This window comes from Cheilinus undulatus, linkage group 3, assembly GCF_018320785.1.
Source record: "Cheilinus undulatus linkage group 3, ASM1832078v1, whole genome shotgun sequence".
NCBI lineage: Eukaryota > Metazoa > Chordata > Actinopteri > Labriformes > Labridae > Cheilinus > Cheilinus undulatus.
In genome coordinates, this window is record NC_054867.1 from 54,472,819 (window position 1) to 54,491,275 (window position 18,457).

At 37.3% G+C, this 18,457-nt stretch overlaps 1 protein-coding gene across 7 annotated transcripts in view; it reads right to left on the reverse strand.

Moving 5' to 3' along the window:
• The window catches only part of plekha6 (pleckstrin homology domain containing, family A member 6), a 119,065-nt gene that overhangs the window by 61,660 nt on the left and 38,948 nt on the right, over positions 1–18,457 (reverse strand). For all 7 annotated transcript variants that reach the window (XM_041779755.1, XM_041779765.1, XM_041779746.1 and 4 more), the window contains 3 exons: positions 6,667–6,747; positions 3,536–3,644; positions 555–662 (listed from right to left, as the gene is read on the reverse strand). In XM_041779755.1, the coding sequence (XP_041635689.1) occupies positions 555–662; positions 3,536–3,628 (201 nt within the window). In that variant the 5' untranslated portion in view covers positions 3,629–3,644; positions 6,667–6,747. The remainder of the gene's footprint in view (positions 1–554; positions 663–3,535; positions 3,645–6,666; positions 6,748–18,457) is intronic.

Genomic DNA, 18,457 nt, shown 5'->3' on the forward strand with positions numbered 1-18,457 from the left:
TTCTATTTAAAAAGAAAATACTAGTGAAAAACAAAACACTCAAGTGTCAAAAATCTCATTGAAATCAGAGCATATATTTATATTTTCCAAACCTGTTGAGCCTACTGAGAAGACATTATGCTGATGATGCTGTCTTCTATTTCTCCCAAATCCATAAAATCCACTTAAACGATCGTTAAGAATCGAAGAACCTCACAGGAATATCTCTCATTTTTCAGATTTATTTTCAGGGTTTAATGCTTTAGTCAGAGAGAGGGTGGAGATGCTGGGAAGGAGCCACAGCTCTGATTGAAACCCAGTCTGCTCCCTGAAAGACAGCAGCCTTCGGACATGTGGCGTACGAAACATAATCACGAGGCTACAGCGCCCCCTTTAATACTCTATCAGTGAAACCATCAGCAGAAACCAGGATTAGGGGACTCAATTTAAGTCCCTGATTCTGAAACATTAAACCAGTTTAGAGAAAGGTCGGTCAGATATAAAACACAACGATCGGGTACGGCACAGAGGTCTACGGAGGACGTCAGTAGTCTGACAACACAGTGGAGACTCACCTGTTTATAAAGCCAGCCCTGTTTGGTCACCTCGGCTTTAGGATTCCTCCTCATCGAGTTTGAGCGTTTCCCGAACGTTGCCACTTTCCTCGGCATACGAGACGTCGGCTGGAGAGACGAAGAAGAGGAGGAGGAGTATAAAATAGGTTCAATTCATCATACAGCTCCAAATATCACCCTAAAATTCAGACCATGAAATGACCTACTGCTCAGGAATAAAACAGCCATTCTGTCTGTGTTAAACTGAGAAATCCACAACCTGAACTGGTTCTAGACCAACACGGACTGGTGCCATGCTGGAACTGTTTCTGGGTCTCTGGATTCAGTAAAACAAAGACCTGGGTGCAGACAGAGTCCTGACTGTCAGTCCCGCTACGATCAGGACATTTGACCGTACGAAAATCAAGACAAGGTCCAGCTTCAGGCGTTTTGGCCAGAAACCATAAAACAAACATACGGACCAGGACCTCTCACATCCAAATAAAGCACGCATTATAATCAACGTAAAAGTATGACTTAATGGAAGGACGACCTAGACTACATTTGTTTTATATCACAGTGATTACATAGCTCTATTTTTCCAACAACATAAAAACAGACGCGCTATTAAATAATAAAACAGTCTTCAACGGATCTATCTATAGACACATCGTTAGTCAGGCTTTTATTTTGAAAAGTTTACATTACCTTCCAGGTCATGTGACCATCATTTTTGGCCTATCTAATGTGTTAGGGTAAGACAACAAAAGGAAAAGTCATAAAACAAAATTCAACTATTATTTCAGAGTTTGTTTTCTTGTTTTACCATTGTAATTGAAAAATATATTTTTTTAATTCATTAAAAAAAGAAAAATGGCGCTGTTTATTCGTTTTATGGTTTCTGGCCAAAAACCAAAACAAGTGAAGTTGACCATTTTCTAATTTTTGGTCAGTGTATTTTCTGGCAGATTCATTTCCTGGGTGAAACCAGACCCAAAATACTAGAGAAACTGTTGTTATTCAGTTTTTTCGTTTTTGACAAAAAATGAAAAAAAAACTGAAAAATAAGCCTTTTTTTTTTGTTTTTCCATTTTTGACCATTATTTTTTTCATTTTGGTCACAAAACGGAAAAACAAATAACATTTTTAAAAAAGGGTCATTTTTTTTTGTTTCAGTTCCATTATTTTGTTTTCTTCATTTAATGAAATACTTGAGGAAAAGAAAATCTTGTGACCATTGGGAAAGGTGAGCATTTCAAAATAGAAGCCTCTATGTCAAAACAAGAGCCATCCATTGTGTTTTATAGTATTATAATAGGCCAAAATGCACTTTTTACAATGTATGAAAAATAATTTAAATTATGAACTTACTGGCAATTTAATGGACTGTAATGTTTAAACTTTAATTTTTTTTTATTCTCTTTATATATACAGCGCTTAACAAATTTATTAGACCACCACCCAAAGTCAGGTTTATGCCACAGCTGCCCTACAGTAACAGCACTGGTAAAACCAAAATCATTTTTGATGTTTCTGCAATGGTTAATACACCAATATGTAGAAGCTCTTTAACCCAAATGATATTTTTAATGCTAAAATAGAATTATTATTGTTATCCATGAATTTTCAAATTTACTGATTTACAAAAAAAACCTGAAAAAATGGTAAAGCACATTAATACACTGCCTGGCCAAAAACAAAGTCGCCACTAAAAAAAGGTCACACACTCTAATATTTCGTGGGACCGCCGTTAGCTTTGATTACAGCACACATTTCGCTGTGGCGTTGTTTCGATAAGCTTCTGCAATGTCACAAGATTTATTTCCATCCAGTGTTGCATGAATTTTTCACCAAGATCCTGTATTGATGATGAGAGTCTCTGACCACTGGCAAAGCCTTCTCCAGCACATCCCAAAGATTCTCAATGGGGTTAAGGTCTGGAATCTGTGGTGGCCAATCCATGTGTGAAAATGATGTCTCATGCTCCCTGAACCACTCTTTCACAAGGAGGCTTTTATTTTGAAATGTTCACCTTTCCCAGTGGTCACATGCAGGGTAACTATAGTGAACTAAACCTAACTAAATAACTAAAACTAAAATTCAAAAATCTTTATAAATAACTGAAACTAAATAAAAACTAAGCTTTACCAAAAAAAAAACTAACTAAAACTGTATAGTGCGCTTACAAAACTAACATAACATAAAAAATGGAGACAAAATCTCCTTAGTTTTAGTCTTTGACACAGTCGTATTGACTGGCACCTACACCAGAGTCTGGGGAGCATGAAATAGTCTGATCTGATTGGTTAAGACTTCACACAGTGGTAGTTTTATGTCTGGAGTTGTATTCAAACATCATCATTAAATAAATAAATGACAAGTGAAGAATAGCCTGTTTGAATATGTTTTTAAAAATGTATGACGCTCACTCAGCCCCGACATCTATCCATAAAAAACTAAAACTAATAAAAACTAAACTAAAACGAAGCATTTTTGCTAAAAAAAAATGTAACTAAACTCACAAACCAGCAGTCAAAACTAATAAAAACTAAACTGAAATCAAACACAGAAAGAGAAAACAAAATAAAAATAGAAACTAATGAAAAATCAGAACTATTATAACCTTGGTCACATGATTTCCTTTTCCTCAAGTGTTTCAATAAAAGCAGAAAATAAAATAATGGAATTGATAAAACAAAAAATTGGACTCCTTTTTTTTAAATGTTATTTGTTTTTCAACAGTTCTGACTGAGACCAGATCTTCAACTGGACTTGGTCTAAAGGGTACTAAAGTTTTTATTTTATTTTCTTCTGCTGCAGGATTACAATTCTCTTTTTCACCTTTTATTTTTTCTAAAATAATCCCCACAACTAAAACATGTGCACCAGTCATATTTCAGCAGGATTTGGATTTATTCTTTTAGCAACAGAAAAATAAAAGTTAGATTTCTGGATGTCTTTTCTTTTACGTCTGTAATCTTCCAGAGAGACGGCAAACTCACCCGTGAGTAGTTGTGTCCCTCTGGACTCAGCTCTGAAACCATGGTGGTAGTTTTAGACTGAGAGATCCTCTCAGAGTTCACCTTCACGTTCATGTCACAATCACAGCACCTACCAGAAACATATGTGAAATTAGACACAAAAACTACATCTAAAAAAATCACAAAATACACAAATAAAGACAAAAAACACTTTTGTGTATTAAGCTGTGGTGTGGACGGATCATTCAGGATCTAACCCGTGGAGGTTTCTACATTTTTGAAACCAAAAACATCCACAACATTTCATGACAAAACCTGCAGGAACTTGCGTCTAAATTGCACAAATACGTTGGCAACATTTTAGCAGTTGTATTTCTAACCAACAGGGAGACGCCACTTTCTAAATGTCAGTTTCTGATCATTAAAAACGGCTCATTGTCCAATCTGTGGAGCCTAGGACTTCTATGTTTGGTGCTGTGGACTCAAACAGGCATTTTTATCGTATATTTTTCTCTAGAATCATATCAAAGTTCAAATTATGTCTTTAGGACAGCTCTGTGGTGTTGGCTTTAAAAGACGGTAAATTACAGATCATCAACTGGCGGCTCGAGGGCCACATCAGGCCCCCTAAAGCTTCCTGTCCGGCCCTCAAAAGATCCTTAAATTCAGAAAAGGAAAGGTGGAAAAGAAGATGTTGAGGTTTTAGAAGTATCTTTTGGCTTTAAATGTCTGCAGCTCTGGAATCCGCCCCAAAAATAACAATTAATATTAAAATAGTTTAAAATGACTTAAAATTTGATCTGTTTTTACAGAAATTCACTTGTCAGCCATTATTACTAAATATCTTTTGAAAAACAGGTTAAGACTGGCTGAAATGTTGCAAAAATGTCCAGATAAAGTGGTGAAAAGATTTAAGAAAGTCACAAAAATGGGCGATAAGTGTCAAAATGGGTTGTGGATTGCAGCAAAGGGACAAAAATTGGCAGGAAAATGGTGAAAATGTGGCAAAAACTGGAAAAAGAGGAAAAATAAATAAATAAAAGCATCAAAAATGGGTTAAAATGCTGCAAAAAGGTTATAAAAAGCACTTAAAAAGTAGCAAAAAATGATAAAAGATTGGCACAAAGGGGACAAAGGGTTCAAGAATGGAAAACATGTTTTAAAAAGGCACAAAGGGGCAAAAAGTGTCAACAATGGGTTGAAAGTAACAAAAATATAGCAAAGATAGCCCGGCAAAGAAGGGAAAAGGGGTTTAAGAGTGACACACAGGGGCAATAATTGGCAGGAAAGTTGCAAAAAGGTTGTAAAGAGAGACAAAATGGGCAAAAAGGTGGCAAAAATTGGTTTAAAACGGGAAAATTATCAAAAATGATTCATAAGGGGTTAAAAAGTGCCAAAAATGAGTTAATATTGGTGCTAAATCACGATAGAGGAGGACCATGTTCTGGGATTTTCAGGGTTCTGTGGGCCGGACTGTCTTCTATGGAGGGCAAAAGCTGCAAAAATAAAAAAAAGAAATAAAGAAAGAAATAAAAGTAAAAACAAAAACAAAAACAAAAACAAAAAAAGAAAATTCCACAATTAAATACAAAAAAAATATATATAAATGGAAATAAATACAAAAATGAAATATATAGATAGATAGATAGATAGATAGATGAATAAAAGTAAAAAATACAAAACACAAAGTAAGTTTTAAAAATAAAATATAAATAAATAAATACAAGTGAAAATAAATTCAAAAATAAACATAAATAGAAGTTAAATATCAATTAATAAATAAAAGTGCTCTGCTCTCACATTCATTTACTTCATGCTGCGGACACTGTCAGTATGAAATGGAGCATGAAATATAATGCAAATGAGGGGGCGGTCCTAAGTGTGTCTTGGGTTGAACTGTTTGCCTATTGGTTGATGGACATGTGAGCACAGAGATCTACTTGGCATGTAAACACAGAAGTCTGCTCTGTGAGGAGCAGCGAAAACGGGAGAAAAACGGACTAATATCTGCTTAAACCTGAAATATTTGGACTCCACGGAGATCCAAACTGTTTCCCAGTCTATGGATATTGATATCAACAATATTGAATTTCCTTTTTGTATTTTTTTTCTTTTTGTTTTTATTTTTACCTTTATTTATCTATTTATTTATTTATTTTGAATTTTGGCAGGTTTGGTCCTCCATAGTCTCCATGTGGCCTGCTGCATTATACATAATAGGGATAGATCTCTCTGGTAATGCCTTAAAATTTCTTGCATTTTGAAAGAAAACACTAATACTAACACAATGATATGTTGACCAGACTGACAGATTTATTTAATTTTTGCTTATTTGAAAGCTGGGCCCTCCAGAGTCTCTGTCAAGACTAAATCTGGCTCTTGTACAAATGTACTTGATGACCCCTGCTAAATGCTCACTGCAACTGAAAAAAGCTCAAAGCAATGGAACAGTGTGTTGTGCAATTTGGACAACATGCCAAACTTTTCTTTGGTAATTCAGAATGATAAATGGCTCAGTACTGGGAGTCTATAACTTTTTATTTTTGTCGCTGTTGAATCAATATAAAGTATTATTTCACTAGAATCTTATTAAAGTTTAAATTCTGTCCTGGTCTGATGTTAAAATGTCTCTGCAGACTCCAGCATGTTTCCATTGACCTGACAGGGCCCTCTAGTGGTGATGGGACTGATTACACACCTTTAAGGTGAGTGTTAGGGGTGGAGGATCATCACAGTATCAGATTAATAAACTTTAAAATGTAGAAATACAACCATTAAAACCAGACTGGCACCACAGCTACCATAGACACACACAATGATGGGCAATTTACTGTTTAAATCTTCAAAAATCTGTAGACAGTCGCTAAAAACTGCACTGAAATGGTGAGCAATGTTCCATGTTTTGCATTGACAGTGAAAGTTTGCTAGAGTTTGGATTAAATCAGCCCACAGTATGAGCTCTGACCCTGCTGTCAGCAGATTGTCAGTTTTAATAATAATCACCAACTATTAATAAAACTGTTATATTAGAGTGTGTAGAAGTAGTTTTTAGGTTTTTTTTATTTACAGCAGATTAGTGTAGATAAAAGATCTCCATCAGAGTGTGTAGACAGTTTAGTTTTTTAGGTTTTTGTTGTATCTTCTGAACTCACTGCAGGTAGGAGTGTAACGGCGTTAGGTGGTCGAGTTGAATCGAGCTCACTGCTCCGGCCGGTCCACGGGGGTCATGATGACTGAAAGAGGCAGACAGAGAAACATCAATTAAAAGAGTGTTTTAGTCATCAATTTCTATGCGTGATTAACTTTACAGTCATTATATCATTGAAAACTTAGACCTACAGGCCTGTCTGACAGACAGATCGATCGTTCAATAAAGAGTCAAATAAGAAAGACAGAATTTGATTGTACTAATTGGTAATTAAAGGGGTAGGATTAAATAAGAGTAATACTTCTTCCTGCTCCTTTTCGAACATGTAAACGTGCAACACATGCAAGATAGCAGTCTATCGTTTTTGTATTTTGCATATACATGGGTGACTGTATTTATTTATGGTGACTATCTCTGATTCTTTTTTACTTTTTATATTATTATTATTATTTGTTTTTTTTTTTATTTATTTTACATGTTTGAAATAAAGAATAAAGAAATAGAGAATTCCTGATGAAGTTCCATTCAAAAACGAGTCAGTGTGTTTTTAAGTTCTACATGACAATGTCAACATAAAGACAATTTAATGTTTAAAAACACTGCCTTGAAGGGTTTCATTCTTGATATTCATTTGTTTCCTTAAGATGACTGTTCATTGTTGACAACATCGCAACAAGATGCCAACAATGAACTACTATCCCATTCTAGTAGCCTATGACGATTATGTCATCAAAGCCTATAAAACATTCCATACTTGCCTTTAAAGATGGTTTCATTAAAGCCTATCAAACATTCCATCCTTGCCTTTAAAGATGATGCCATCAAAGCCTTAAAATCATTCTGTATAAAACATTCTGTCCTTGCCTGTAACGATGATGTTTTCAGTGCCTATAAAACATCCATACTTTCCATTTAATATGATTTCATAAAAGCCTTTCAGACATTCCATCCTTGCCTTTAAAGATATCATCACGCCTATAAAACATTCCATCCTTGCCTTTAAAGGACGTCATCATTCATCTTGCTAACAGACTCACAGAGATCAGACTTAAATTTTTCCATATTAAATATCAGTCAATACCAGGGTGTTTTAAAACAATCCAATCTGTTAATTTAAAGACCAATAGTGATTAAAGTGCCAAATCTTTAAAGTAACTACCGATCTTTATTCACATTTTAAACAGAAATAGAGATTCATGTCTTAGTTGGACCATTGACTCTACCAGCAGCATGTGTTTGAGGTTAACTCTGTAGTGAGTCTGAGTTTTATTTACCTTCATACAGCTTTAAGATCTAGCTGTTGAGTCCATCATAGAATAAAAATAGAAACAACTCCTCTGATTTACTATTTCATTCTTAATTATTCTGTGTTAGTCTGTCTGTGTTTGGATGGTGTTAATGTGTGAATGACTCATTTCTGTTTGTCCTTCACAGATTTCCTCTGAATCATCTCACAGAGACCAAACACTGATTGGTAATGAATCATCTTTATTGATCCATTTTTAGCAGCAGTTATAATCCCGGTTTTTTATTAAGAGGACCGGGCAGACATCAGCACCTGAGACTCTAAAGACTCTCTAACCCCTCAGAGTCCTTTATTCAGATCTAAACCTCTGTATCTATGGGTTTAGTAGTCCTGTTGATCTGTCCAGGTCTCGGTCTGTTTATTACAACTAAATGGTCCAGACTCTGGGATCAAAGTGGACTCTTATTGTCCCCTTTTATAAAGCAGGTTTATGAAATACCAAAGGTGAAGGATGCTGAACTCCTCAGTGATCTCTCTGCTCAGTCTGAGTCTGTCCTCCTTCCTCTCCAGGTTAACCTGCTTCTCTGCTCAGTGATAACCTACAAACCTACATAGAGACAGCTGCAGCAGATGTTTAACACTCAGCTGAGGTTATTTTCTGCTGCTGGTTAAAAACAGCAGGAAACCACAGAGGAGAGGAGACATGGACGGAGACGTAAAGATTTTTATCATCAGTAAAAGTGAGTCATTGCATATGCACATCTCCACATAATGTTCTCTTTATAATCCTGATCCATCTGGAAAAGAACGTATGTAGATCAGCCTCCTGTTCCGCCTTCATTAACCTTAAAGACGTCAAAGAAAGTACTCTCTCTGAAAGTGAAACTAAGGTGTTTGTGAATGAAAGGGTGGTTAGACAACACTAGGGATGTGTCATTCATGAACGAGCCGGTTCATCTGTGATTTAAGAGACAGTATGTTTTAAAAATAATTACATGATCATTTCATTCATAAAAATTAAGCATGCTTGCAGTAAAATACCAGCACAAATATCAGTCAAATGTCATTGCATTGCTAATTTTGGCAGATTAAATGAAGCCAAACTTCACCAGCTCCTGTTACAGTGACAAAAAGAAAAACTGTGACTTTACCATGTGTGTGTATGTGGTAGAATGTTGGGACTTTCAGTGAGATCAGAGCAAATGTCTCATGGAGGACAGCATAGCAACAACAGGCAGAGCTAACGTGATTGGTCCATCCTCTACCTGTTTCCTATTGGTTGGTTCAGAGAAAAATCCAGGGGCAGGAACACGTTTAGAGCTAAGAGAAAGTTTCGTACGCCACAGAGAAAAGTTAGTGTCAGAGAAGATCTGAGATCAAGCAGACATTTAGAGCACAAAGGCACATTTGAATATGAAGACTGAAGAAAATAAAAAACAATATTGTCTCTATCTCTGTTTAGTCTCTCTGTCAGTACAGTAAAATGTATTTAAACTAAAAATCAAACTCTGAAATACTAAGTTTAGGTTAAGAAAATAATACGAGTAGTGGTCCTTTAGTATGTCAGTCTTCTTGGTGTTTGGATTTCTACATCAAATGATGAAGTAAATGTTTGACCTCCTATGAGCAGGATGAATGATGGTCAGATATGATGAGACTTTGATAATGAAATGTAACGCAGGGTTTAAAAAATAAAAACACGTTTTCATAGTAGACAGTAAAATGGGCTCACTGGACATTAGTCTAAATGAAAATGACCACTTATGATGACGTGGATGATGGAATTAAATATTTCGTAAATTAATTGTCTCAGATAAATCAATATCCAAACTGGTTTTATTCACCTGTAAAACATTTGACCGTATGGGTCAGAGTTTGATTACAGGTGAAGACTAGGTAACAGATATTTGAATTGAACACGTTAAACCATCAGGGCTATTTTTTTCAGACATTCCAGAGTTTGCATAAAAAGTGTCGTATGCCAACATCAGCCCCTGTTTTGTTACCAAAAATGAGTGAGTAATCCCAAGTCATCTAACCTTGCAAAGCAGATTCGTCTGTTTCCGTGTTTCTCACTGGCGAATCCATCTTGCAAAGCTCCCGTCTGAACTGTTCAGGTCCAGTTAGAAAGTGACAGCATCAATCAGGGATGAGGGGCAATGCTTTCGTGTGCGGCAGAGTCGTGACGTAAGCAAGCAGCGACAAGAGGCCGGTGCAATTATGGCAGAAGAGATTATCGTGGATGCTGCTGAAGTGCTAGTTTTATCAGAACTTGATGACATGTCTTAAAAGAATAACACAGAACAGCAGTGAGTTGTTTTCTTTTCAAAAACGACAAGTCGTGTACTGACATGTCTGCAGTCACCATGGTTCGCGTTATGCAGTTCTCTATGGAGTTTGCTAGTCCTCAGTGGTGCACCTCGGTTTGGGCTACGATGTCACGTGTTCTATTGCTCTGATTGGCCCGTAAAGATACAGACGAAGCGTTCATCTAAACAGCTTCCAAGTGTTGTTTTCAAAGGTTCTGCCCTTTCCCAAATGCCATGTGTGAGTGGTTTACCAGATGGATGTGTGAAACAAATCCATCTGGCGTGTCAGGTTACCAGTCATCAGCTTTAGTTATTTTAGTAATAATTACTAGTTATCATCACTAGTTCTCATCCTTAGTCATCATTATTATTTATCATCACTAGTTCTCATCCTTAGTCATCATTACTATTTATCATCACTAGTTCTCATCCTTAGTCATCATTATTATTTATCATCACTAGTTCTCAGCCTTAGTCATCATTAGTATTTATCATCACTAGTTCTCAGCCTTAGTCATCATTACTAGTTATCATCATTAGTTCTCATCCTTAGTCATCATTACTAGTTATCATCACTAGTTCTCATCCTTAGTCATCATTACTAGTTATCATCATTAGTTCTCATCCTTAGTCATCATTACTAGTTATCATCATTAGTTCTCATCCTTAGTCATCATTACTAGTTATCATCATTAGTTCTCATCCTTAGTCATCATTACTAGTTATCATCATTAGTTCTCATCCTTAGTCATCATTACTAGTTATCATCATTAGTTCTCATCCTTAGTCATCATTACTAGTTATCATCACTAGTTCTCATCCTTAGTCATCATTACTAGTTATCATCATTAGTTCTCATCCTTAGTCATCATTACTAGTTATCATCACTAGTTCTCATCCTTAGTCATCATTACTAGTTATCATCATTAGTTCTCATCCTTAGTCATCATTACTAGTTATCATCATTAGTTCTCATCCTTAGTCATCATTACTAGTTATCATCATTAGTTCTCATCCTTAGTCATCATTACTATTTATCATCACTGGTTCTCATCCTTAGTCATCATTACTAGTTATCATCATTAGTTCTCATCCTTAGTCATCATTACTATTTATCATCACTGGTTCTCATCCTTAGTCATCATTACTAGTTATCATCACTAGTTCTCATCCTTAGTCATCATTACTAGTTATAATCATTAGTTCTCATCCTTAGTCATCATTACTAGTTATCATCACTAGTTCTCATCCTTAGTCATCATTACTAGTTATCATCATTAGTTCTCATCCTTAGTCATCATTACTAGTTATCATCATTAGTTCTCATCCTTAGTCATCATTACTAGTTATCATCATTAGTTCTCATCCTTAGTCATCATTACTAGTTATCATCATTAGTTCTCATCCTTAGTCATCATTACTATTTATCATCACTGGTTCTCATCCTTAGTCATCATTACTAGTTATCATCATTAGTTCTCATCCTTAGTCATCATTACTATTTATCATCACTGGTTCTCATCCTTAGTCATCATTACTAGTTATCATCACTAGTTCTCATCCTTAGTCATCATTACTAGTTATAATCATTAGTTCTCATCCTTAGTCATCATTACTAGTTATCATCACTAGTTCTCATCCTTAGTCATCATTACTAGTTATCATCATTAGTTCTCATCCTTAGTCATCATTACTAGTTATCATCATTAGTTCTCATCCTTAGTCATCATTACTAGTTATCATCATTAGTTCTCATCCTTAGTCATCATTACTATTTATCATCACTGGTTCTCATCCTTAGTCATCATTACTAGTTATCATCATTAGTTCTCATCCTTAGTCATCATTACTAGTTATCATCTTAGTTCTCATCCTTAGTCATCATTACTAGTTATCATCACTAGTTCTCATCCTTAGTCATCATTACTATTTATCATCACTAGTTCTCATCCTTAGTCATCATTATTATTTATCATCACTAGTTCTCTTCCTTAGTCATCATTACTAGTTATCATCATTAGTTCTCATCCTTAGTCATCATTACTAGTTATCATCATTAGTTCTCATCCTTAGTCATCATTATTATTTATCATTACTAGTTCTCATCCTTAGTCATCATTACTAGTTATCATCATTAGTTCTCATCCTTAGTCATCATTACTAGTTATCATCATTAGTTCTCATCCTTAGTCATCATTACTAGTTATCATCATTAGTTCTCAGCCTTAGTCATCATTACTAGTTATCATCATTAGTTCTCATCCTTAGTCATCATTACTAGTTATCATCATTAGTTCTCATCCTTAGTCATCATTATTATTTATCATCACTAGTTCTCATCCTTAGTCATCATTACTAGTTATCATCATTAGTTCTCATCCTTAGTCATCATTACTATTTATCATCACTAGTTCTCATCCTTAGTCATCATTATTATTTATCATCATTAGTTCTCATCCTTAGTCATCATTACTAGTTATCATCATTAGTTCTCATCCTTAGTCATCATTATTATTTATCATCACTAGTTCTCATCCTTAGTCATCATTACTAGTTATCATCATTAGTTCTCATCCTTAGTCATCATTACTAGTTATCATCATTAGTTCTCATCCTTAGTCATCATTACTAGTTATCATCATTAGTTCTCATCCTTGGTCATCATTACTAGTTATCACTGCTCCTATGGTCAGATCTCAGATCTCTGGTTTGTGTTGGTTGGAGCTGGACAGATCGTATGTCCATCACCTCCAGGAGCTGGTGTAATCAGATAGAGAAGAGCCCCGCTGCTGTTGACTGAACAAACCACAGCGACCACAGACACAATCAATACTCCACTGCTGATGGAGCTCTGCAGCACACAGACAGGCCGTATATCTCTGGATATAAAGCTCACAGCAGGAATTACAGCTCCCTGTTTCCTGCTGGCACTGCAATGCAGTCATCTCTGACCTCCAGCTTCTGCGTCCATCCCTCTATCATCCTCCCCTCTCCTCCCCCTCTCCTCCTGTCTCCACCTACCTCACTCTCCGGTCCACGCGAAACTTCAACATCCTCTGACTTCAACATGAACCAACGGCGCCAAGACGGGATGGACTAGAGAGACACGGGACTGACCGGAGAGAGGCGGGACAGACCAGAGAGAGACAGCAGGAAGAATGGGTCAGAGGAGGAGAGAGATAACAGAGGGATGAGAGAGAGAGAGAGGGAGGGAGAGTGGCTGGACAGATGGACGACAGAAAGAGATCCACACCTCTGTCCTCTCCTCTCTCCTTCACAATGTTTCTCTCTCTCCCTCCCTCTCTCCCTCTCTCTCTCTCTCTCTCTCTCTCTCTCTCTCTCTCATTGAGATTTGCCGCTCTCAGCTGATTCTCCTCTCCTGAGGTGATTTACGCTCTCTCTCTCTCCATCTCTGTCTCTCTCTCTCCCATCTCTCTAAGGCTGTCTACAAACCAGATGATTGTTAAATCTGAAGTAACCCCTCAGAATCCTTTATTCAGATGTAAACCTCTGTATCTCTGGATTTAGTAGTTCTGTTGATAAGTAAGGGTCTAAATCTTCATTTTACCACAAATTCCACAAAATTAGAACTGTCTCAATTATTCTGATAATCTCCAATAGCTGATCTAGTGTTCTGTAAAGTTTGTGGCATTTTCTTACATATTAAAAACAAAAAATGGAGGATGATCAACCATCCTGGTGTTTGCTCAGTTCACTGCCGTCCTGTTGTCTCTGGTTGGTGGCTTGGTTGTCATAGCGATGGAGGCCTGGTCAGCCGTTTATCATCAATCTGGCTGATTGATCTCCTCAAACAGAGCTCAGAGCTCTGCCAATATGATCAATAAGGGATCAATGATCATCAACATCATTTAGACTCTCAGGGTTATCTGTTAAAGCTGAGAAACATTTGTTCCTGTGGATGTTTGGAACCCTCACATTTTCATATCAGTTTCTGATAAGTTTCAGAAGAAGTATGTCACCAATAGAGAGAATCTATTTTTATTTTTCTAAGTTAACCTGGACTAGAGACATGCTCTGATATTAGAATGAAAGGAGTCTGAGGTCTGACCTGGACAAGAGACGTGTTCAGATATTAGAATGTAAGAAGTCTGAGTTTTGACCTGGACCAGATGTTCAGATATTAGAATGGAAGGAGCCTTAGTCCCGACCTGGACAAGAGACATGTTCAGATATTAGAATGAAAGGAGTCTGAGGTCTGACCTGGACAAGAGACGTGTTCAGATATTAGAATGTAAGAAGTCTGAGTTTTGACCTGGACCAGATGTTCAGATATTAGAATGGAAGGAGTCTGAGGTCTGACCTGGACAAGAGATAAGTTCAGATATGGAAATGGAAGGAGTCTGAGTTCTGATCTGGACCAGAGACATGTTCAGATATTAGGATGGAAGGAGTCTGAGTCCTGACCGGGACCAGAGACATGTTCAGATATAAGGATGGAAGGAGTCTGAGGTCTGATCTGGACCAGAGACAGGTTTAGATATTAAAATGGAAGGAGTCTGAGGTCTGACCTGGACAAGAGACGTGTTCAGATATTAGAATGGAAGGAGCCTTAGTCCCGACCTGGACGAGAGACATGTTCAGATATTAGGAAGGAAGGAGCCTTAGTCCCGACCTGGACAAGAGACATGTTCAGATATTAGTTTGGAAGGAGTCTGAGGTCTGACCTGGACAAGAGATAAGTTCAGATATGGAAATGGAAGGAGTCTGAGTTCTGACCTGGACCAGACAAATGTCAGATATTAGGATGGAAGGAGTCTGAGTTCTGATCTGGACCAGAGACATGTTCAGATATTAGGATGGAAGGAGTCTGAGTTCTGATCTGAACCAGAGACATGTTCAGATATTAGAATGGAAGGAGTCTGAGGTCTGACTTGGACAAGAGACAGGTTCAGATATTAACGTGGAAGGAGTCTGAGTTCTAACCTTGCTAGAGAAATGCTCAAATATTAGAATGGAAGGAGTCTGAGTTCTGACCTGGACCAGAGACATGTTCAGATATTAGGAAGGAAGGAGTCTGAGTTCTGATCTGGACGAGAGACATGTTTAGATATTAGAATGGAAGGAGTCTGAGTTCTGATCTGGACGAGAGACATGTTTAGATATTAGAATGGAAGGAGTCTGAGTTCTGATCTGGACCAAAGATATGCTCAGATTTTAGAGTGGAAGGAGTCTGAGGTCTGACTTGGACTAGAGACAGGTTCAGATATTAAAGTGGAAGGAGTCTGAGTTCTAACCTTGCTAGAGAAATGTTCAAATATTAGAATGGAAGGAGTCTGAGTTCTGACCTGGACCAGAGACATGTCAGATTTTAGGATGGAAGGAGTCTGTGTTCTGACCTGGACAGGAGACGTGTTCAGATATTAGAATGGAAGAAGTCTGAGTTTTGACCTGGACCAGAGACATGTTCAGATATTAGAATGGAAGGAGCCTTAGTCCCAACCTGGACGAGAGACATGTTCAGATATTAGGATAGAAGGAGTCTGAGGTCTGACCTGGACAAGAGACGTCTTCAGATATTAGAATGGAAGGAGTCTGAGGTCTGACCTGGACAAGAGACATGTTCAGATATTAGAATGGAAGAAGTCTGAGTTTTGACCTGGACCAGAGACATGTTCAGATATTAGGATGGGAGGAGCCTGAGTCCCGACCTGGACTAGAGACATGTTCAAATATTAGGATGGGAGGGGTCTGAGTTACAATGAAGGACTGTTGACTATCAGAGGCAGGATGGAATTGTTCGTTGAGTGTTTTTGACATCTTTAAAAGCAGATGATGGAGTGTTTATAAGCTTTGATGTTGTCATCTTCACAGGCAGAGGATGGAATGTTTCAAAAGTTTTAAAGACATTTTTAAAGGCAGAGGATGGAATGTTTTTTAAGCTATGATGATATCCTCTCTAAATGCAGAGGATGTTTTATCAGGTTTGATAACATCATCTTCACAGGTGGAGGATGGAATGTTTCAAAAGTTTTGAAGACATGTGTAAAGGCAGGTAACGGAATGTTTTATAAGATTTGATGACATCATCTTCACAGGTGAAGCTGGGATATTGGGGTCTTTTCTCCACATTTGTTGCCCAATAGTAATCCATAATTCCACCCACTTCCCTAAAATCTGCCAAGAAAGGACAGTCAACGAAAGGGAAAGATTGTTGGTTTACTTATGTTCTAATAATGAAAGCTCATACTTGTTCCCTGCCTGAGGGCCTCTAAACAACCGGCCCTGTATGTACAGTGTGTTTTCCTCTGTTTTAACCCCTCAGTGCTTGTCAAACATGTTTCACACGCTCATTAGGACCAAACACGTGTAATCATTCTGACATGTGAACCTTGGTCCTCCTCTTTCTGTCTGTTATCTGTCTGATAAATGAGTAGGAGCAGAGGAAGGTCACATTTCTGAGCACAACTCTCCTTTTCCTCTCTCAGTAAAGCTCTAGATCAGTTTCTGCCTTATACACACATTCCACATTATTATGCAGATTGAATTTGGTGTCACAAACATTCAATTTTTTAGTTTTTCAATGAAACTCATGGATGGTGTTGTGTCTCAGGGCTCTTTGGTTCACTGAAATCAATCTCCTTTAGTTTGGCAGGTGATCCCAACTAAAGGAAAACTACTTAAGAAGGACGTTCCACATTATTAAGCAGGCCACAAGTTTCAGCAATATGGGAAAAAAAAGGATCTCTCTCTGCTGCTGAAATGCCATTACAAAACAGCAACATGGTTGCAGTGGGCCCAGAAATACATGAAGACTAATTTTCAAACAGTCCTGTTTACTGATGAGTGCCGTGCAACCCTGGATGGTCCAGATGGAGGAGTAGTGGATGGTTGGTGGATGGCCACCATGTCCCAACAAGGCTGTGATGTTAGCAAGGAGGGGGCGGAGTCATGTTTGGGACGGAATCGTGGGGAGAGAGCTGGTAGACCCCTTTAGGGTCCCTGAAGGTGTGAAAATGACCTGGGCAAAGCATATAGAGTTTCTGACTGACCACTTTCTTCCATGGTACAAAAAGAAGAACCGTGCCTTCCGTAGCAAAATGATCTTCATGCATGACAATGCTCCATCTCATGCTGCAAAGAATCCCTCTGTGTCATTGGCTGCTATGGGCATAAAGGAGAAAACCTCATGGTGTGGCCCCCATCCTCCCCTGACCTCAACCCTGTTGAGAACCTTTGGAGCATCCTCAAGCTAAAGATCTATGAGGGTGGGAGGCAGGTCACATCAAAACAGCAGCCCCATCAGGGTCCTGGTTTAGCTCAGCTGGTAGAGCAGGCACTCGTTAACAGAGACTACAGTCTACAGTCTACATGCTGGTCACAGTTTTGGACCTCCGTCCTATCACTATTTTAATACATGTTTCCCTCTCTCTCCTCATGTGTCCTTTCTAAGCTAATAATCAAATAAGGGGAAAACACCATGGACCCAGAGAGAAAGGATTCTGCAGACTCAGACCCTACAGAAGCTCCATGTTTTATCTGGTTCTGCTCGCTAATGAAGCCAGGATAGATTCTGTGTTTCTGTTTTTCATCATTTACAGTGAATTTAAATGTTTCTGCTCCCTAATGAAGTCAGTGTAAACACCATGAAAATCTGAATGTTTGTGCTTCTGGTCGGTGATAAGACAGAGAAGGTGACCTCGGTCAGAACAAACTCATGAGTTCATGTTCAGAACGTTCCCAGAATCCCTGATTGACCAAACATCATTAAACAAACGTTACACAACATTAGTACGGAGCGATCTAATTGGGCGACAGATAGTTGGAGACTTCTGAGGGACTTTTGACTGCTCGTATCACTCCGCCTGGGGATCTTTGGTCATAAACATGACAGCAGGCTGACTTTAACTTATGAATATTAAAGTAATTCATAATTCTAAATATATGTGAATACACTTTAAATGAAAATAAAAATAAGAACAAAAAATTAAAAAATACAAATATACTGAAAATAAATATGTTTATAAGAACAGATGTCCTGTATATGAAAATAAATATGTAAACTTTAAATATCATTGAAATACAAATATACTATACATCTAAATATACTGAAGTCTACATAAACTGTTACTATATTAATATAAAAAGACACATTTTTTAAAGAGCGATATAAATGTAAATGAACTGTAATCATTAACTAAGCTGTGAATATATGTCAAATTCAAATAAATTACTAATAAGGAAAGTGTATTTTAAATGTAAATTGTTGGATATGTAAACTG